General features: G+C 38.6%; 2 protein-coding genes and 1 long non-coding RNA gene across 8 annotated transcripts in view; 2 read left to right on the forward strand and 1 right to left on the reverse strand.

The window, feature by feature from the left end:
- Positions 1-3,615, reverse strand: part of Pkn (serine/threonine-protein kinase N) — a 72,679-nt gene extending 69,064 nt beyond the window's left edge. Inside the window, exon 1 of the mRNA XM_086977084.1 lies at positions 3,581-3,615. Within this exon, the coding sequence (XP_086833210.1) occupies positions 3,581-3,600 (20 nt within the window). The 5' untranslated portion in view covers positions 3,601-3,615. The remainder of the gene's footprint in view (positions 1-3,580) is intronic.
- On the forward strand, positions 1,200-10,487 carry LOC111242868 (zinc finger C4H2 domain-containing protein). Of its 6 annotated transcripts, none has more exons than XM_022787780.2 (7): positions 1,200-1,579; positions 4,579-4,742; positions 5,009-5,096; positions 5,801-5,912; positions 6,737-6,855; positions 7,317-7,522; positions 8,030-10,487. In XM_022787780.2, the coding sequence occupies exons 1-7, from the start codon at positions 1,490-1,492 to the stop codon at positions 8,109-8,111; spliced, it is 861 nt and encodes a 286-aa protein (XP_022643515.1). In that variant the 5' UTR covers positions 1,200-1,489; the 3' UTR covers positions 8,112-10,487. The 6 variants fall into 6 exon arrangements, with proteins under 6 accessions (XP_022643515.1, XP_022643517.1, XP_022643514.1 ...); XM_022787782.2 differs by having other exon boundaries at positions 1,201-1,583; positions 7,278-7,522; XM_022787779.2 differs by having other exon boundaries at positions 1,201-1,579; positions 7,278-7,522.
- A 1,896-nt stretch (positions 10,488-12,383) lies between these two features.
- LOC111255266 (uncharacterized) lies at positions 12,384-19,143 on the forward strand. Its single transcript, XR_015318852.1, has 3 exons — positions 12,384-13,273; positions 14,670-15,237; positions 15,453-19,143. It is a non-coding gene; the product is annotated as an uncharacterized LOC111255266 (long non-coding RNA).
- Positions 19,144-19,457: the final 314 nt, after the last annotated feature.

Consider the following 19,457-nt stretch of genomic DNA (forward strand, 5'->3'; position numbering starts at 1 on the left):
GAAACATCATTTGATTGCTTCACTATAGACAGAACGAAAAGCGATAGCTACACAATAGTTTTCATATAGTGCGTGTGTGGTATACGATGGTTGGGATAGGTATAGGTTTTTAAATATTTTTAAAGTGTATTTATTTGATTTAAATAAAGAGTTGGTAAATGTGATTAGGCAGGGGTACATGGCCAGAGTTATGATTACTGTCTATGCCTCTGTATAAAGCATTATTATGTGGCGGCAGTACAATCAGTTTATATATATATATATATAAAATGTTTAATTTTTATTAAGTCGATAGGTTGCAGAAAACATTCGTGACATATAAAAATATTAATATAGAATATTAAATATAGGATTAAAATGTTTCAAGTGTAAAATTATCACATTTTATTTTCTCTCTGATTATATACTTAATAAATTAACAATTGTTCATATTTTTCTATATAAAATTGTCTATATATGTATCTATTACATAAAAGCACGTAGGTTACTAATATTTTTACAGCGGGCATTAGTGAGATAGATGGCCAATAGGTTTCAAGACAAGAAATCCAAGAGGTATAGTCATATATAGTACGGCAAGAGCTTGACATTCTCCAATGTGTTCTTGAAGGGTTTATGCTTCATATATATAGCTTTGAAACTTACACAAGTGGATTGCAAATCTAATTCCTTATTTAGTTACTGAAGTGCTTGAACGACCACCCTTGGAAATCCATTTTTTTTGGCAACAAATCGACCTTGTCAGAATACGAACGAAATCGGGCAGAGTAATGAACGGTTTGTTCGCTGTTTTTTGCAACTTATATGCCTTTTCCACCAATAGAGCTAATAAATAACCGAGGAAAAAGTAAATAAAAAACAACTACAGGTTTTGTTACTGTTATCGATACACCGTACCTGCGGGCCCCTAGACTAATAATACATCACTAAGGATTATGATTACATACTGTCATGATATTTCGTGATTAATCCATGAAATTAAAATTATATGTTTAAGTTATTTCTGCACAGAGTGTCCTACGTAGCGTCGTTTATTATGCAGAAATGTAATTACATGTTATCCTTTCCTTCAGTGTGCTATGAAAATACGAATTATCTCGACTCTCTGTCTCTCCCTTTCTCTTGCCGTCAGTTCAAACGGGCGCGCCACAATATAGTTGCCTGCTAAAGAAGAAGCTTCTATGCGAGGCTAGGTTGCCTGGCCCTCTCCGTCTCACCATAAGTTAAGCAGGAACAGTCCAGATAGAAGCACAAACTCTCCTAGCGAAACAAAGCAATTTCTTCCCGTTCAACGGTAAAAGTAAGGAGTGCGGCATCCAATCAGACCGAAAGCCGTCGTTGAGGCTAGCAACAGTCGAGGGTTTTACCCATCACTAACTCACCGTAACGAAGAGTGCTGTTCGTTACGGTGCTGTTGCTGTTCCTCCCAAGCTGCTACTAGGAGCATACGCTAGTCTTTGAAAAGCCGCAAATTCGTGTGCGTGTGTGTATGTGTATGTGTCTTCGCGCTATTCAACGAGGGTTTCGCATCGACCGTCGTCCAGTTGCGTTTCGTCGTGTGCCAACGAAGCACGCAAACGTAGGTAACTAATGTTCTACGCGGAGAATCAACTAAATACACAGATGATTGCTGGCTGCGTTTGTCGATTAAAATGTATACAAAGCAATGTTGTCCGCGGCGCTGGAGACAGAAGTAAAACAAAACTAGCGGGTAGTCATTGGTAGACCGCTGTTACCCACCGTTATTGTGAGACTGGTCGGAACCGAACCAAACACTGATTTGAACTATGTACAGAAAGAAAGACGGAAAAGCTATACTGTCGATCCGCATATTGTGATTCAATGGGTGCGGGGACGAAGGGATTCAATGAAGTTCACCGAATACTCCCAGATTTTCCTAGCGCGTTGCTGCACCGCCGGTGTTACAATCCGGTTTGCGTTGTGGCCAACGGCGATTCGCTTTGCAAGCGACACACCTACGTGTTCCTGATGCCGTTTGGGCTGCTGTAGAATGGCGCAGATAGATGCGTTGTGACTATTTGCCTTTCCTTTTTTGACATTATGATTGCGAGTGGAAATGAAAAACACTTGATACGAGTCGACATTGATGTACCCAGCTGTAAGTGTGCATGCGAAAGTCACACGAAGATGAGCAAGCGATCCTTTGATGTGATATTATGTAGTACATCCAATACGCGTGATTCATTTCATGGGTGCGTGAATTTCTGTGCTTATGGAGCGCACTTTTTAGGGCGGTTTCGATGTTGTTTATGTGTGCGTTTCTCTTATCTGTCTGTGTGCGTATTGAAAAAAACCCATCACTACTAAGTCTGTTCCATGCACTGGTTCATTATATAGTATTATATGATGTTTCTATTGTAGGTGAGAGTGAAATTGAGATTCTCGGATATGCTGCTCCACAGAAATCCGTCTCGCTGACGGGCACAAAACAATGATGCAGTGGGGGGACCACATATTATGTTTTCTATTCAGGAAGCTAAAACTTTTTGTGTACCTTTTCCTAGCTTAGTTCAAATCCTTTATATCACTTTCCGAATTGGGAAGCGGACGATTTAGTCATGGTCGAAGCTAGTTAGCAATATTATAGCTATATACTTATTAGGAAAATGTATCTACCAAAATTAAAAGGTGTACATGTATAAGACAGCTGAGACAAACGAACTAAATCTCTGTAAATGACTGTATTTCTCGCGAAAGCTGATAATCTTTCTGTGCTATTTCTTCTCTTGATGTATTAGCAATAACTTGCGGATTCCATCTTTTAGCTTAGAAACATAAATAAGCAACTTTCCCGCCGCTCTATCTTCAGGGGCATGCTTAATCTATTCATACTTCTGTCATCATACTGTGTTTTATCATTCAGACAAGTATAGGCTTGCACCATCCAAACATAGTATATCAAGCTCTTCCACTCTACTATCTGAGATCTCTTCTGTAGTCACAAAAAAACAGTTGCTTTCTCGCTTACAGAATGGCAGTTTATTGCTCTTGGTACTATAATGCAATCATAGTTGGTTTCTCCTGTGGTGAGTCGGCTCGTCCCCAATAGGTGTTTGGCCCTCTCCGACAGTTTCATTTGGACGAAGTTTTATGGGCGGCTGGCGATGTTGCCCGCCGACTGTGGAAGCATTGGACGCAGTGGTGGACGAGATCAGAGATATGGACAGCGTAGACTGCGGTCTCTCTTGTCCTGATTGTTTATTAAATCGACATTCAGTTGTTTGACGGTGGTTTCGAGACCACCACTAAATAGAGCTGTAGTTCTAATCAATGTCCGAACTGGTTGGTCTTTCAAACCTATCAGCTAATCACTGAGTGTGCTGGTCGTAATGTCTATAGAAGGTACTCTGTTTCTACCAGGTTTAGAGAGATTCAGCAACTGCTTTTCTGGGTGTTCTATGAACTTCCGTCAATTTGTACTGATACTGACATATATTATTCTGCTAGCAGTTCAATAGCAGGAACATGGTAACGGTTGTCACTGGTCGACCTATGTAATAGCGGTCAGCACTACGCTACCTTAACCTACAAACACTAATGCTTATAAACGCATACGTACATTTCTTGCACATGATCCATATCACATGTACGTAACGGACATTACATTACGCCCAGTGTTGACATTAGGCGTCACTGGAGATCGCTGGCTGGCTGCCAGCACCAAACCCTGCTTGACGACCCTTACACTGTCACTAACAATAATACGCAACCTTGTTACAATCAGTTTGTGATTCCTTTGTGATCGCCTTTAATCCTCACCCATTTAGCCTGCCTCAGCGAACTTATGAAATTGCCCATTCGTATCATCCGATTACACTGCCCTCAAGCAATTTGATTGCGACTCTCGAACAGCGGTTTCGCTAGCTTTCTTTAATTCTCCCTATGTGCTATTGTGCCGCTGGCACGCTGTGACTCGTGTACAGGTGCCCCACACGCGTGCACCTATTGCTTGAGCTTCCATTAGAATTAAGGTACCGCTAAGACCGTTGATTTCTTTTGGTCATTTTGTTGTTGGAAGCAATCTGAAGTTCAATTATCTCATGCAAATATTAGAGCGGTTAAAAATTAGCTAAATGAGTTACGTCAAAATAGTGACAATTTCAAGCATCAATTCTATTGCAGAAAATTAAAGAAACCTTTCGTTCAAAACCTAACTATATATTTGTTGGGTAAACATTAAGGAATTAAACGTTCACAATGAGTTGTGTTACAAATTCTCAACCCCTGCGGAAAGAACTGCCTAGAAAGCTCTTTTCCCCTCCGTTAACATTCGAAGTTAGAACTAAATAATTCTTCATCTACACTTTAGCTCAAATTCGATTTTTACCAGACACTGAATTTCCATTATGGTGTTTTTTTTTAATTAAGTAAAGCCTAGAGAGGAAAAATCCCAAAAGTCGTTGAGGCGCTTCCTCACAAAAAAAATGCAACTGAATCTATTATGTTAGGGTACAACTCTTTTCTAGCTCTCGTGCACAGGTACTCCACGTAGAGGTGATAGATTTTAGAAGTCACGTAAGCAGCATTCATTTCCTTCCTTCATTTTCATGGCCGCAGATGTCGTCCACCCCAGAACCGGTAGATCCAACGCGGATTATGGGCAAACTGGAATGTCTCAAAGAGATCCGTTGCCGTACTGTGCAAATGGAAAAGATGAAGACTCGGCTCAAACAGTCAATTGAACGGACGGAAAGTGAAGAACGATGTCTTGAAGAATACAGGTTAGAAATAAATAAAGCTTATTTGTTTGATACTCATAAATGTCAGTTTGGTTTTTTCTTTTTTGGAGGAAACAGCTTATATTTTAAAAGACGAAAGAACATAGGTATTTATTGTGGCTAATGTGATTGATTGAACTAGATAATATTTAGCGCTTGCTAAACTATAATGTATTTTTCATCATTAATCCAATTCTTTGTTTATATAACAAAGACGTTTTATTGTAATGATTTGCTGAACTCGATGCGGTTTATTTATATTTTTACAGATCCGAACTTGAACAGCTAATTCAAGAAAAGATGGCACACGTTGAGGAGCTTCGCCTAATTCACCAGGATATTAATAGCATGGAACAGGTATTATTATAAATCTCTCTGAAATATCTTGTTGGGACTCAACCGGTCGTATGTAGAATGCATCGCGTTTGGTAATATGTTATGAGATTGAAGCGTTGTAGCGAGAAATTATTACATTAACACGTGTGTACAACAAGCTCGAACTAGAACATTTTATGTACATGCATTTTTTTATTGGACTCTCTACTGAAAATGGATTCGACAAAAACGCTCGCCTTACCATGCAATTTCTCTGTTATATATCACGCTATCTATTGAAGATTTATCATCAAGCAAGAAGCCTATACTTTTTTCCTATACAATTTTCGACTGTCTTAGGTTTTTAACCATTGTGTAAATGACGGAAACTGATAAGTGTGCTACCCTAAGATGTAAAACAGCGTATAATTTATTCTATAAATATAACGATATCTGTAACCACTTCTAGATTTTGTGACGGGTACGCTTTATTTGTCATGTCAAAAGAGGAAAACAAATTATTTTTGCGAAACGCAGTGTCTGACCGCTTCAAACTGAAAGTGGAAGAACCCAGTTTCTTCCTCATCAATCAAAAAATTTGGGCACTTAAAATTTAAAATTTATCAGTACCTTCATACAATGGTGATGCAATAGCATCGTTTTTGCTGATCCAATTTCTAATTCAGTATATGTGTGATGTTTAGCTTTTCTGCATTCATCTTAACGTTTCTATACCATTTTTATAGGTAATTAAGCAAGCGCAAGAAGAGCGCAACCAGCATCTTGAAGTGGCAAAGCAGCTTCACCATGAGATTCGTCCCCTTAAAGACCTTGTCGATAGACTTCGTGCAGAAATCGGTAAGCACACATTTGCTAGATGACACAGTCCAATTTGTTAAAGAAAAGCCAGCATCAACAGAGAACTTCGGCGGCTTCGTTTTTATCTAAGCTGTTTCATAGTCTGAGTGAGTCGCTATTATACGATAATTTATTATGATCTATCATAGCATAGCATAGCATAGCATAGAAGAAAAGAATTGATCGTACTCTAAGGGTGGTGATCCACAAAAATGGATAAAACCGCTTAACTGTTGAGCTCAAGATCTTTTCTCTGTTGAGCTTCTAAAGATATACCATTACGCCATGTAATATTTTTCCAATGTTCCACTTATGTTAAAACTGACGAAAATAGGCAACGTGGGAGATACATAGAAAGAAACAGCTGACCATATTTTAAAGACATTGACTCGAAAAAATCTACAAGCTTCCGTTGAAAGTTGCACCGAGTACTTTTTTTTTCTAGGGAACGCTTTCAATCCTTAGACTACGATGTTACAATGTTATAGTCTAATGATGTTAAATATGATAACCTTAATAACGTATTATATTTTGTATCCAAACTAGAGAGAAAATCAATTGGTGACAATACTCGCCCTAATTGCTTAATATTTCATATATGATTGATTGGAAACTAAGAGTCACAACGGCGTACGGTGTAATTCTGAATATATAAAAATAAAACAAAAAAAAAATATATATATATATATTTTTTTTGTTTTATTTATATATATATATATATATATATATATATATATATATATAGTCGTACTAGATGCTGATAATTGCTTATCGTTGAAATTGTGGTTGTATATTCTCTCGTGTATGTGATCGTATTCGTTTAGGTTTGGCAAAGCTTCCGGAACTTCACCAGGAGGAGCCTCTAATCAAGCCAGAGTTTTTTGAGAGACAACGCTTCGACACCCAGCCAATTTCGCACCATGATATGGGGGCTGCACCACAGGTCTGCATCTGTTTATCTTACAAATGTTATTGTTACAGAGGGCCATATAAATTCATATATGTACCAGCCAAACACTGGTGTGTCATTAGTTTTACCCTTTGTTTTTGCCTAAGTATGATGTATTGGCATGATTTCACCCTAGCACTCAAATTAATAGATTTAAAAACCCTTCAATAATGACATTAATGTTTTATCTATAAGCTGTTAGATCACAAGAGAGAATGTCGAATAAAAACACAGTCTTCATATGAGTCACTCTTAGTATGTAAACGAAAATGTTTTATTTTTTATGTCGAATTGATTTTCTATTTAGGACATATGTAGGTCCGACTGCTTCATAATTGTCTCTCGCAGTACATTAATAATAATTATAAGAATAATACAATCAGTTGCTTTTTTCCTCCCTCGTTGTTATCGAATAGGTTCTACCCGTAGTTCCATCGGACAATCCTCTTTTGCAGCAACATCAACAACAATTGGCCTCGGCTGTACAGCAAATGCGACAGCGAGGCGGAGTCGGAGCAGCTATTCCTGGGATGGGCGGTGGTGCAGGCGCGATGTCTGCCGGAGGTCTAATGGCTGCTGATCGGCCGCAGAGCTCGGCAGCGTTCCGTCAACAGCCTCCCCCAATGAAAAGCTGTCTTTCGTGTCATCAACAGATTCACAGGTAAGTTTGAGCAAACGGGAAACAAGTGCGAAGTTTTTAAAGGTTGTTAAAAAAGCTCCCGTCTGTAAAGAGGTTGCTTTCAGTGGACCGTAACGTCATTGCATGAACATCTTAAACAACTATAGATTAAATCTAATGATTGAAAAATTTATTTTAGTTATCTTATAGTATTTGCTAAACCTTTAGTCCAAAATCCCCAAAGTCGCCGATTTGAGCCAGGCAAAACAAAACTATATAAAATGAACAATATAATAGTGCATATATACAAACGAAATTCGCAACTATGTTTGGAATAAGCTATGTTCTACTTAGCAATCATCTTTTTGTGACTAAATTGAGTGCCTTATAAATTTTTGAACCGTGCGATTTACGCCAGAAGCTAGGTGGTGCTGGAAAGGTTCAACTGCGTTGTAATACAACAATTAAAATGCTCCCTAGTATCTTTATAAGACTTATTTATATAAACACTGGTTAAAAATTTAAAGTTGCGTTTTTTTTTACTTTTAGGAATGCTCCAATCTGCCCACTTTGCAAGGCGAAGTCACGTTCGCGCAACCCAAAGAAACCTAAAAGAAAGATGGAAGATTAAAATAATGCCGATAAAATACTTTTCAAGTCACCAGTGCAGGTTATAATGGTGCCTATATAACAAACGTTACCCAACAGCATGCTGCTCTATTCGACTCGCAACCTATTCTTGCTCGAATGTTTGGATCGCATCTATTTGACCCCAAAAATCAATTATTATGGCTCTATGTTACCATTTTGGTCCGTAGAAGTTCATTAAATGTGACGCCATTGCTTTTGTTTCTAATCTCTATAACACTATTAGCATCGAACTAACATCTGCTAATGTATTCTTATGACTAAAGTTACGTACTCCTTACCATCCTTAGGGCCATTACCAACCATAAGGTCATTTTTAGAGTGTAAGTAAGGTGATATAAAGGCGTGTCGTAGTGGCATAAGTAGACATAAGCGATTGTCTAAACCGGATCGTACATTTTTCCAATGTTTTGATATTGATTTTGAGTCGAAGCCATATCTCATATATTTAATTTGTGATTAAACAAACAAAAGAGTTGAATAGAAGACTTGTACATTAATTGTACGGTAATCAAACCACTGTTGATGTCGTAACACACTAATGATCACTGCGCTGCACCGGCTGAAAACACAACTTCTGTATATGGTTGATAAAAGTCGTAAATTCTGCTTCCGTCTTAACCATGGGGGAACTGAAGATGTCATGGGGTTAGAGAGCTGGGAAAAGGGATGAAGGGCAAAAATGGTTTATGCAGAGTGACGATAGGCGAAATGGAGAATGCAGCTGCAATATGAAACCATTGGAGTATGCATCCGATTTACCATAAGAATTATAGGATCCGCATCACTTAAATATGCAAACTTTAATTAATCGGATACGTATGTTTCGAGCGTTTTTGAAGCCGCTTCTTCCTACGCAATCTGTTGAATCTGCCAAATCTGGATGCTCACTCCGAGGTAACGACATCCTTAAAGGATGACAGCCGGATAAACAGGTGAATTTCCGCGGGCATTTAGGTACATTTATCTTCTGCAGGTGTATAGCAACCAAAGAAGCGGAGAACCTAGTTGTAAGCCTGATGGATCCTCCGCTTATGTGTACTTCACAAGATTGTATTATTATTATTATTCTATAACGCTATATAATCGAAACCTTCAGGTTTATTAACCACGTATTGCAGAGAGAGAGAAATAAAGTTTAGTAATGGTTGCTAAAGGGCGATATTGAAATGGCAATGATAACGGATGATTACCGCTATCAGCATTTAATCCACCATCACCCACTGATGATAAGTTAGGCAACCAGTCTGACTTGTAGACGTGAATTAGTGTGATGTCAAGTTCACGCGTTTCGTCAAATTTTCATCAGCAGACGAATAGATAATGTTCAGTTATAGGGTACGATACCAAACACGCTCAGTTCCTAGTTTACCTGGGCCTTTGTTGAAATGGGGTCCACTATTTGAGTTAGGCAAGGTCCAGATGCCGTGTAAACCAGACATAACGCCCGTTTGTATTGCCTTGTATTATACATCGATGTATATTATCTACAAATAGATGTGTTAGAAAAAAATGTTAGACCCTAACATGCATACATCAAATAAAATCGTACAAGTTGTGTGGATCTGAAAGAAGCTGTTCAGAAAGAACGATTACTGTTTTATATTAGGTTCACGATGCGCTTGTATACCAATTTTAGACAAAAATAAATCTATGAAAAGCTGACTACGAGTTTAAACCTCCTTGTATAGTAAAATTGATTTGGCAAATGGCCAAATCCTGTATATATAATACATATACAGATTTTTTTTACTACAACTTTTGAATTCGATAGTATGATGGGTCTACTTTTGAGTTGCGTTTAATTCCTTAGTTAATTCCCGGTTATTTTTTTTTCATTTGAGCTTACGAGTTATAAGCGATTCTTGCTCACCCGATAGTGAATAAAATCCTGTACTTATACAGCACACTTCGTAGCTCTGTCGTATGGATTACAATACCTATTATTCTTCTAAAAGAAAGCATTTTGAAACTGTAAAGTATAAATTCATCATAATACAGTACACGAGAAAGCTACGCATGCTTCAGTTCGAAGATTAAGGAGAGATAAACGAAGGGAGTTCAGTATGTGACGGAAGAGATTTCTGTCGGAAATTTAGGATTAAAAGTGACGCGTGAACGGCTGACAAATGACATATAGACAGATACGTACCTATAACAGGAATGAACTTTCTAATGATAGATAAAATAAAGAAGAACACTGCTGATCTCCAAAGTTCCTACGCCAGAACTCAACGAGAGCACGCTCGTCACAATGGAGTTGCTGTCTACTTCATTTGTAAACATGCCGTACCTTTTTGTAAAATGTCATATACATAAACGTGCCGAAACATACAATAAACAATATATAGTAACTAAACATTGTAGTCTTTTTCGATACTCGGAACTTGTTTTTCAATTACGTCCCTTCAAACTAATGTATAATAACTATTTATCTAGATCTGAAATTTGAGTTACCGTTACTGATCACTCAAATCGAGTAAACACTGAGTGCATTTTTTTTAATTCTTCGGGAGGAAAGCCGTGGTTCACGTTTAATTATTCATAATATTTTAATCATTATATGGTTAGTTAATGATAGTCTTTGACTAATGTCAAACGTATGGAATTAGCAAAAATCAGTAGATAGAAATCTGCGATGTTAACTGGTAGACTTATTTGATCTCATTCATGTCGGTACTCTATCGATTGGGAAATCGACTATACTCGATCTGTTTACGCTGCTTTTTGAGCATGGCCTTAGTACTAATTCGTCGCGGTGTCTTCTAAATAAATAGGAAATTAATTATAGATTGATTTTTATATGGCGGAAGCCATTGGGTCTCATCAATCTTGTTCGGCACTACATACAATTCGACAAATTCTTCTAATAACTTTTTTGATGATTATTCGTTTGGTAATTGCTGGGAAAAGGATTCTCTTCCAAATGCTCTTAGGACGGACGAATCTTCTATGGTGAGCATTTTCCGGATTGCTTTCGAAACTACGTCTGCACAATACTTTTTTCTTGCTCAATGTTTTACCGGAAACTTCTTTATTAATAAGCTAAGTTGGTCGCGGAGTGTTCCCGCCGAGACTGTATAGTAGTTTATGCAAACGTGTGCTTAGCATGTCAACAATCTTCTTGGTTGCGGTCAGTATTACTCATTTGAAGAATTGCTAGTCATAAAAAGCCTATCTGATTCATTCCACGTTAGAAAACAGGTCTCGCTTGTTGTTAAACGTTTAACGTCACTTTTTGCAGTGCTGATCCGTCAAGCTCCAAAGTCGAAGATGTGCCTTGTAACTAAACAACCATGAACGTCTTTGCCATGTTTCGAAAATATGCCAGTCAGCGTATTCAAAGCTTATTCGACGTCCCGTCAGAAACGTGTTCATGTATCGCATTTCTTTGCATAACCTATATGATGGCCGGCCAATATCCGATTCGTTTTTCGCCGTTGAAATTGATTAGATAACCACTGACGACACACAGACTGTGTAAAGAGTTGCCGAAGGTTCTTCTGGTTGCCAGCAGACGCATGCCTAAACGCAACGTGTGTTTATGTTTCCGTGGAAGTTCGCTTTCCTTCCGTGCCCCCTGTGTGTTTCCTTCTACCGTTACAGAGAGTTAAAAAAAAAGTTGGGTTTGCTTGTATTTCTCAGCGCAGGACTCGAGTTTTCCTCGCGATGTGCAGATATACAGGCCTGTTAGTTATGGCGAATGCTGATGCGCGTTTGGAGATTTCCGAAGAGGAATACGTGATTAGCGAACGCCTAAGATCTCCGGGTGGTAGCAGCAAAAACGAAGTTAGGCTGTGGCGTCGAGCATAAAGTATGATGGGTGTTTGATTTATCTGCATAACAAAATTCCTCTGCATTGGAATGCTTGTGATTCATGTTCAAGAAAGAGTCGTACGCAAATCTTTTGAATGAATCATGGTCGTTGTGTCCGTCTTAGTGAATTTGGGTTTGTCCTTGATAAATATTCCTTTGATAGCGGATAAAATATCTGGGTTTTTCATGGTGAGAAGTCAATGTAGAACCCGGACATGCTTAACAGAATAAGTCGTTAGCATCATTATCATAATGATAATACTATGCCGTTGCTGTAACCGGTACATCTATCGAGACAGGTTAGCAATAAAAAGGACAGTCAATGGCTCCTCTGAAAACTGCGGATGAACATTTATCGTTACTATACAACTAGTCCAAAATCTCAACGAATATGGATTTGATGCTAGATAGTAGTTCTGATGTTCAGTGTGCCTCATTTAAGATTTCCAACGTGTAACTATTTTTTGACGTTTAAGTTTTTGTGCTATTCACGAAGCTGGTAGTGTTTATTTGTTATTGGTATAATTTGAAGCAGCGACCGTATGAAAATAGGGATTAGTAGTCAATCGCCTATGCCAAAATACTAAAATGGGTACTGCCTGGCGAAACATTGTTACTAGGGGCCTTTTGAAAGATGTTTGCGTCTTACAAACTCATATTTGAACAACCAGTATCTAGTTATAAGTGATAAGTTAATACTACCACATACCAGATACAATGACTTCAGTCTATCGTTGTTATTTGAATGTTTTTCCTGAGGATCGAATTTAATGAACCTTATACTGAGTCGCTACTCTTTCTTTGAGCATCGGGCGACCCATGTTAAAAATTTTTCGTTGACGTTCAGTTTTCGCGTCAACCCTTTCAATATGGTCTCAATAGATTTGGCTACATAAGCTTAAGATACTGCCGAACCTTGCCCTCGTAGGGCAACCAGATTGCCTTCTATGTCAGAGGGGTGGAGAGCCAGGTTTGTTTTGAAAGATTGTATTACAGGGTGATAGCGGGGAGAATGTAAAACAATCTGTTTCATACATTCGATGAAAGGCGTTTGGGACGGCTCGCTGCCTTAATTTATAAATAGTTCTTTCCTAACGCAGTATTGCGTACCGTGGTCAACACTATAAGTTATTACATTAGTATGGATAAGTGGTGCGAATCTGCCTGTTAAGGACGAGGTGCTAATAAGACTGCTTTAATCTGCGTTCGTGTGTACGGATATGTGCTGTAACATTCCATTGAATACTGAGAATATCTGTACTATGCAATAGCAAAAAAACGCACGCAAGGTGCATCCGCTTAAAACTGGTATTTTGGTAAACTCAGTTGGTAAGTCTCCTAGCTGCGCGTTTACCATTATTATTATTATTATAGATATGTTTATGCAACTGCACAACTGGCTGTCTTAATGAAGACGTACTAGTAAGCTCGATTAGGTACGCGTTTTCCATGTGCAACAATATTGAAACGGGCTACGTTTGCCAAGGATGTATGGATTGATGAGCACGCTGAAAGTTAACTAAAGGGAAGAAAATTCGCGCTTTGTAATAAGAGATCGGTTGCAACTTGAAAAATACCGAAGCAATAATACAGTTTCTGAAGATCTTTGCGTATTGTTTTATTAACAGATCTGTCATAATCTACGCTCCGTGGGACGGTTTGACGGCTCGTAGTTCTCACCTATTTTATGACAGTATGCGTGCAATAAACGTAGAAGTCGCACTGTAGCACATTATTTTCCGTTGTATGCCTGGGGCGGTCGCATTTAAATTCTCATAAACTTTGGCAGCATGCGTTTATCCGCTATTTCTGGCACTAGAAGAAAGCTAATCCTCGTTAGAACGAGTAACACGCTCAAGAAAAAAAAATGCATCATCTTCTTAATTTAAGCAAAAGGATCGGCTATTATTCAATCATTTTCCGCTCAGCGAATTAGAAGCTTTAATACCTGAACTATGACGGCCTATGTCAGTGCAAGTCTTCATGCGGTACCTAAAGAATCCAAGAAAACTTTCATAAGGCGAATTAACTGAATTTAGATTTAGAGGGCTAAGAAATTTATAAAAATGGCTGAAGAAAACATTTTTGATACACCTGGACTCTTTATATAGTAGCCTTTTAGGGAACAGAAGACTAGTTGCATATGCGCGGGTACTTAGAAGTTATTTGCGGATTGAAGAAGGAATATATTGAAAAAATACAGTGGATGGTTTAGCTTCCGAATTGGAGATGTAGTTCTAATTTCTCGCTTTGTCTATACAAAGTGGGTCGCAGACGTTGTTTATATATACGAGCTGGTGAGGCGCGTGATTCTCGAGGAACATGCAAATCGAGGCCTTGTATGTGATTAACAAGCGCAGAGAAAGCCTTGGTTCTTTTCCGCTGGGTTGCACTTTAAAGACAGGAGCTGGTAGGCTTTGTTAAAGGTTTAAAGAGGCGCTACAAGAAACGTTGTTAATTTGAAATCGTTACTCCTGACAGAGATAATTAATACTCACTTTATAAATTAACTAATGTTAAGTCTCCAAATCTAGATCTAGGTGTTTGAAAACATATGAAAGCCATCTGTTACATTTTGAATCAATTTTAAAAGAAAATACATCTTAATATTCATATATAAATAGGCTTTGATTATATGTAAATATCGCCTACAGCTCACATGGTTAGCTCACTGTTGTGACTTAGCATCCAAAGATGTGATCTATATTGTATTTGAATGACGCAGACCAGGAGTGCCGTTGGATTTCGTGACCCTGCCCTCAGCGTATAATCGATCTCGCACGATAGGTACTGTCGCCCAAATATGAACCCTTGAAGACAAAATGCAGCGTTTCACCAGCATGAATTACGTCGATTATTCTTCGTCCAATCCATCTAAACAAGTAGGCGTGCGATTTTCAACATGTGCGATGAGTGTAGAGCCGCCATTCGTAAACTACTTCAAGAGCAGGGGTCCCGCATCACAACCAAGCCTAAACTAGGCCTTGCTGAACGTTCCGGCTATACTTGTCATTCGCTGACAGCCTCTAACTTGAGTTTCGCGTCCTGGCTTACGATGATCGGATGCGAGCGGACACACGGCGGCGGTGCTTCGTTGTGGCACTGTTCTATTCCTATCAAACCGTTACCCAAAACAGGTTTATTCTGGTCTATCTGTGATCCCCTGTAACACTGAGCGCTCAGAAAACATCCGAAACCTACCGGATTTTATGCAAGCGAGCGATGCAAATGGGTGCGATGGAGCGAAAGGAGAAACAGCAAGCCCTGGTGATTTACACAATTTTCAACGCAGGGTATGCGTTTTTAGGTGTTTCTATATGATGGGCACAGGGTAAATATTCGCCATTTTGCCTAATATTCGATTTTTGCATTATACAGTATATAGCTTTTTACGGTTGCGAAATAAAAACAATATAAATTATCTACTGCTTTAAAGGGGTCATATTGATGATTCCGAATAGAAGTGTCGATTTCTCACAATTTTATCACTTATTTATTTTTCTTACAGATGAAACATCAACTATCAATTTCGACAGAGACCAGATATTTGTCCTGGTGAAGGAGATTGTTCACGCATATCCATTCTTAGATTATCCTGATGAGCTAGAGGACCTGCTACGGAGGGAAACTGGTTCTAACCCGTGGGGCTCATGTACCTCGGACGATTTTCTTTTTGATCTTGTTGATCACGTGCCGATGATTGTCTACTCAGACGGATCGGGCAGAACCAGACCGTGCCCCCATCTAAATGACGACATCAATAACAATCTGAATGACACTGGCGTGGATAGCGCTCGCGGAACAGTTTATGAGGGATACAGTCGAAACAATAACAATGCATCGTTTTGTACAAATGCTCCAAACATTGAGGAGAGTCTTGTCCTTGTGAGCTGTGCATCCTCCTTCGAACCTTTCAGCTCCTTTCCCAGTCCTTTGAGATCGATTTTCGATGCCGAACGATAACGATATTTAAGTCTTCTTGAAGTTCTCGAGATGTTTATTGAACGAAATCGACGTAATGCAGAAATATCTGCTACTGCAAGTAAACTCTTCAGCACTAGACCAGAGCAGATATTTGTCACACATGCCAGACTGAGAAATATGCTGACCAAGTCAGAAAATGAATACATAGAGAGTTCGATTGCGAAGAGCGTCACCAGAATCAGTACAATATCTGATAGCGATTCGCCGAAGCAGGAGTAATTAAAGAGTTTTCAGCGACGCGACGAAGCCTCAATGTACACTATGAAGCAAATGTACACGTTCTTCTTAGGGCGGGTGCTCTCATAATTATTAACTGTAGCATTTTCTCTCGGGGTCAAAGCGAACGCTTATTGTGTTACTCGTTGTCACGCAAGCGACGTTCAGTCTGACTAAGTATCATTTGGGGTGCTCAGTGTCGTCACTGCATTCCACAAATTACGTCCGTTACTGCGTTTGCGCATACCCAGAATAAAACAGAGCGCGTACTTATCGGCATCACATTTCGAACCTAGCCCAGCTCACCTTAGATGAAAGTAAACACTTTACTTTTACGCTATTACGGGGACTCTCATTGATCCAGCGAATTTGATCAACTCGGGTATGGACTTCATGACCATACATCCAGATACAGGAGGATAAGTGCGCGCTGGGCAACTGTAAAATGGCCTAGTTTTCGCACAAAAAACCACTCAGCTCTCGCTTCAGGAAAAATAGACGGAGCAGTGGGGATCATTTTGGGTACTATACTTGAGTAGTTCTAAAAACAAGATGCTTCCCGCGGTTCACATCCGATAGCTTGGATATTGAGCATGACTTGGTAGAGTAATGTTTAAGTAAGCTGACGGTCAGATCCTTCCTCAACCATTTCTCCACCGGCAAATGATTCGAATTCAGTATGTACGTGCCGTCCAATTAAAATACGCAATTTAATTAACATTAGAATCGCTAGATAGATACATTTGGTGATCTAGAAATTACTGAATTTCTTTCTATGTGCGTGATGATTGCGCATTCTGTAAAAAAAACATCATTTACCGAATATGCACCGAAAATTCGAACCTTCTAAGGAAATCCTGTCCTACTGCCAGAAGTCTCTGCATCTAATCTCTCGATGTAGCTCGTTCTGTTCGATAAATCAGGTGGCGGAGTGAACCTGGATTTGGAATTATGCTGAAGTGTTTCACACCGTTTGCACTTATTCGGATAGTGCTTTGTGCTTTCTCCAAGTGGAACACGCAACTAACAAAATTACTTCGTTCTACAGTAGATTACAGGCGGCCCTTTAAATTAATGACGAGGTCACCATATTTCGCTAACAAAAATCTATTTCACGCATAAGTGAATACCCCTTTGTACCTGCGCGTCAATATCCAATGCATAGACAGGAATTAGTGTACCTAAGGAGTAAAGGTGACTAACAAAGGTAAAAATAGCTAACTAAAACCAAATAGATTCAATTTTAGAAGGGGTTTTTGTTTTGATGTTGGACCTACTAAAAAGAGAGAACTACTTATGAGCGAGCTTTGGTCGATGAAAGATTAGAGTACATAGTAATATCATAGTGTAGTTTACGAAAGATAAAAAATATACCAGGTTCAGCTCTAAACTCGCTTAGCTTGCTTCAGCAACTATCGCGGCCAATCTAACTGCCTCCGGTATTTAAGTAAGCATCAAATAAATTTAATACGTAGCAGTAGACCAGTGCTCGGGATATCAGTACTCTGGATTATGATTGTTTTGAATTTACTCCGTTATACAGGATGCCCAGTATCAAAAAAAGTTACTGGTATTATAGCTTATACGGATTGGTTTCCCAAATTGAAAAAGCCAAAACTTGCTCGCCTAACTTCCGGCATGTGAACGCATATAGAGAAAATAAACGTACGTACTTTTAAAGCTTTCCAGCACTAGGTCTGTTTCACTCATGTAAAAACATCTTTGCCGATGAAATCATTACCTAATCCGGTTGTCAAAAATGTCAAAAAAAAAAAGAAAACAAAGTACACTGCTCTGAACGGGAAAGAACCAGCGATTAGCGATGTAAAGAAACTCTTCGAATAACAATTAGATTACGTGGCAAATATGAATCAAGGCTGCCGCTACTCCTCGATGATCCGTTTCGTTGGCGTGGCCGTTTCTAAAGGCGGGTGTCGTCAGACCCTGCGACTGAGGCCACGTACAGCCAGCGAAAAACGAAAACTCGTCCACCCTCCCGTGTCTTTATAAAACGAACGCAGAATAGAACCAGCCAGTTTATCCTACTGTTGGTAAAGGGTGAGGGCGATCTAATGACATCATTAGCTTCAATAACATAATGAGTTCGTTCCTAAGCAAGTTCTAAAAATAACACATTGGAAAGCCTTGACGATTTTACTGCTATTGCTGCCGGGGGTGCTACGACTACGCATGCTTGCAGGCCTCTCTGACGACCATTCTTTTGTACTATATTTAGAAAAATTTCCATTCGCGCAGTGAAGAGACTCCATAGACCCTGCGCGGACGCTGTGGCCTGTAGCAGAACTCAGATTTGGTGCGTGTAAGAATGTAGGATTGCGTCAGCGAATGTCCAAGCGTCCCTATGCTAAAAATAACGCTTGATAGCTCGTTTGATACACTGTTATATTGTTATAGTTGATATATATGGAAAAGTGTTGGCTCAAAGTGCTGAGCAAGAAGAATTCGTAGGCTAAGACCTAAGCCTGTGTCACTATTAGACATAGTCGATAAGCAACGACTTGCCTTGTTTTCACGTATACCAAAACAAGAACGATAACGGCACGTCTTAGTAAAATCAGTGATAATTAGTAGTAACAACTAAATTATGAGTTTTCGCCCCGACGTCCTTATAGAAGAATATATAACAGAAGGGACTACTTCGTAACAAATGAACGCATTCTATTTTCTTTATAAATATTATAATTATACGTGAGCCTGTTACTCTAACAAAATTTATCTTAATTTAATTTTATTTTTTATTTATTTATTTATTTATTTTTATTTATTTAATTTGAAATGATGTAATTGTATCCAGTATTTTCGTATGTTTATGTAAAATCAGTTTGGTAAGATCATTATTAAATTTTGTTATTTTCAATAGATGTTATTACTATTATTGTTATTATAAAGAATAGATTAGCCAACCAAAGAGATGGTTGCATTTTAAGGCTTTACTAATGGAGAAGAATAAAATGGCAAAATAGTACCTTCTGGCCGTTCGTCGAGCCCACAATTTACTGCCTAGGATCATTTAGATAACCAAACGTGAAGGCTGTGACAATGTTTATTCGGAATATAACAGATTCCAGGTATATATATATTCCTTGTTGTTAGTAAGTGTTTTTTGGTAATATAGGTTCTAATTGTACCTTTTATTGTATGCCCTAGTATTGTCTTTCTTTGGTCTTTCTAAATAATTGAAATATAAAACATATTTCTTTTTATTTTTTTATTTATTCTTTTTATTTATTTATCCACAATCGAATTTGCCCTAAATCAATAATTTCCTTTTATCTAGTAAAATTTGGCTTAA

Source organism: Varroa destructor, unplaced genomic scaffold, assembly GCF_002443255.2.
Source record: "Varroa destructor unplaced genomic scaffold, Vdes_3.0 BEIS01000001.1, whole genome shotgun sequence".
Taxonomy (NCBI): domain Eukaryota; kingdom Metazoa; phylum Arthropoda; class Arachnida; order Mesostigmata; family Varroidae; genus Varroa; species Varroa destructor.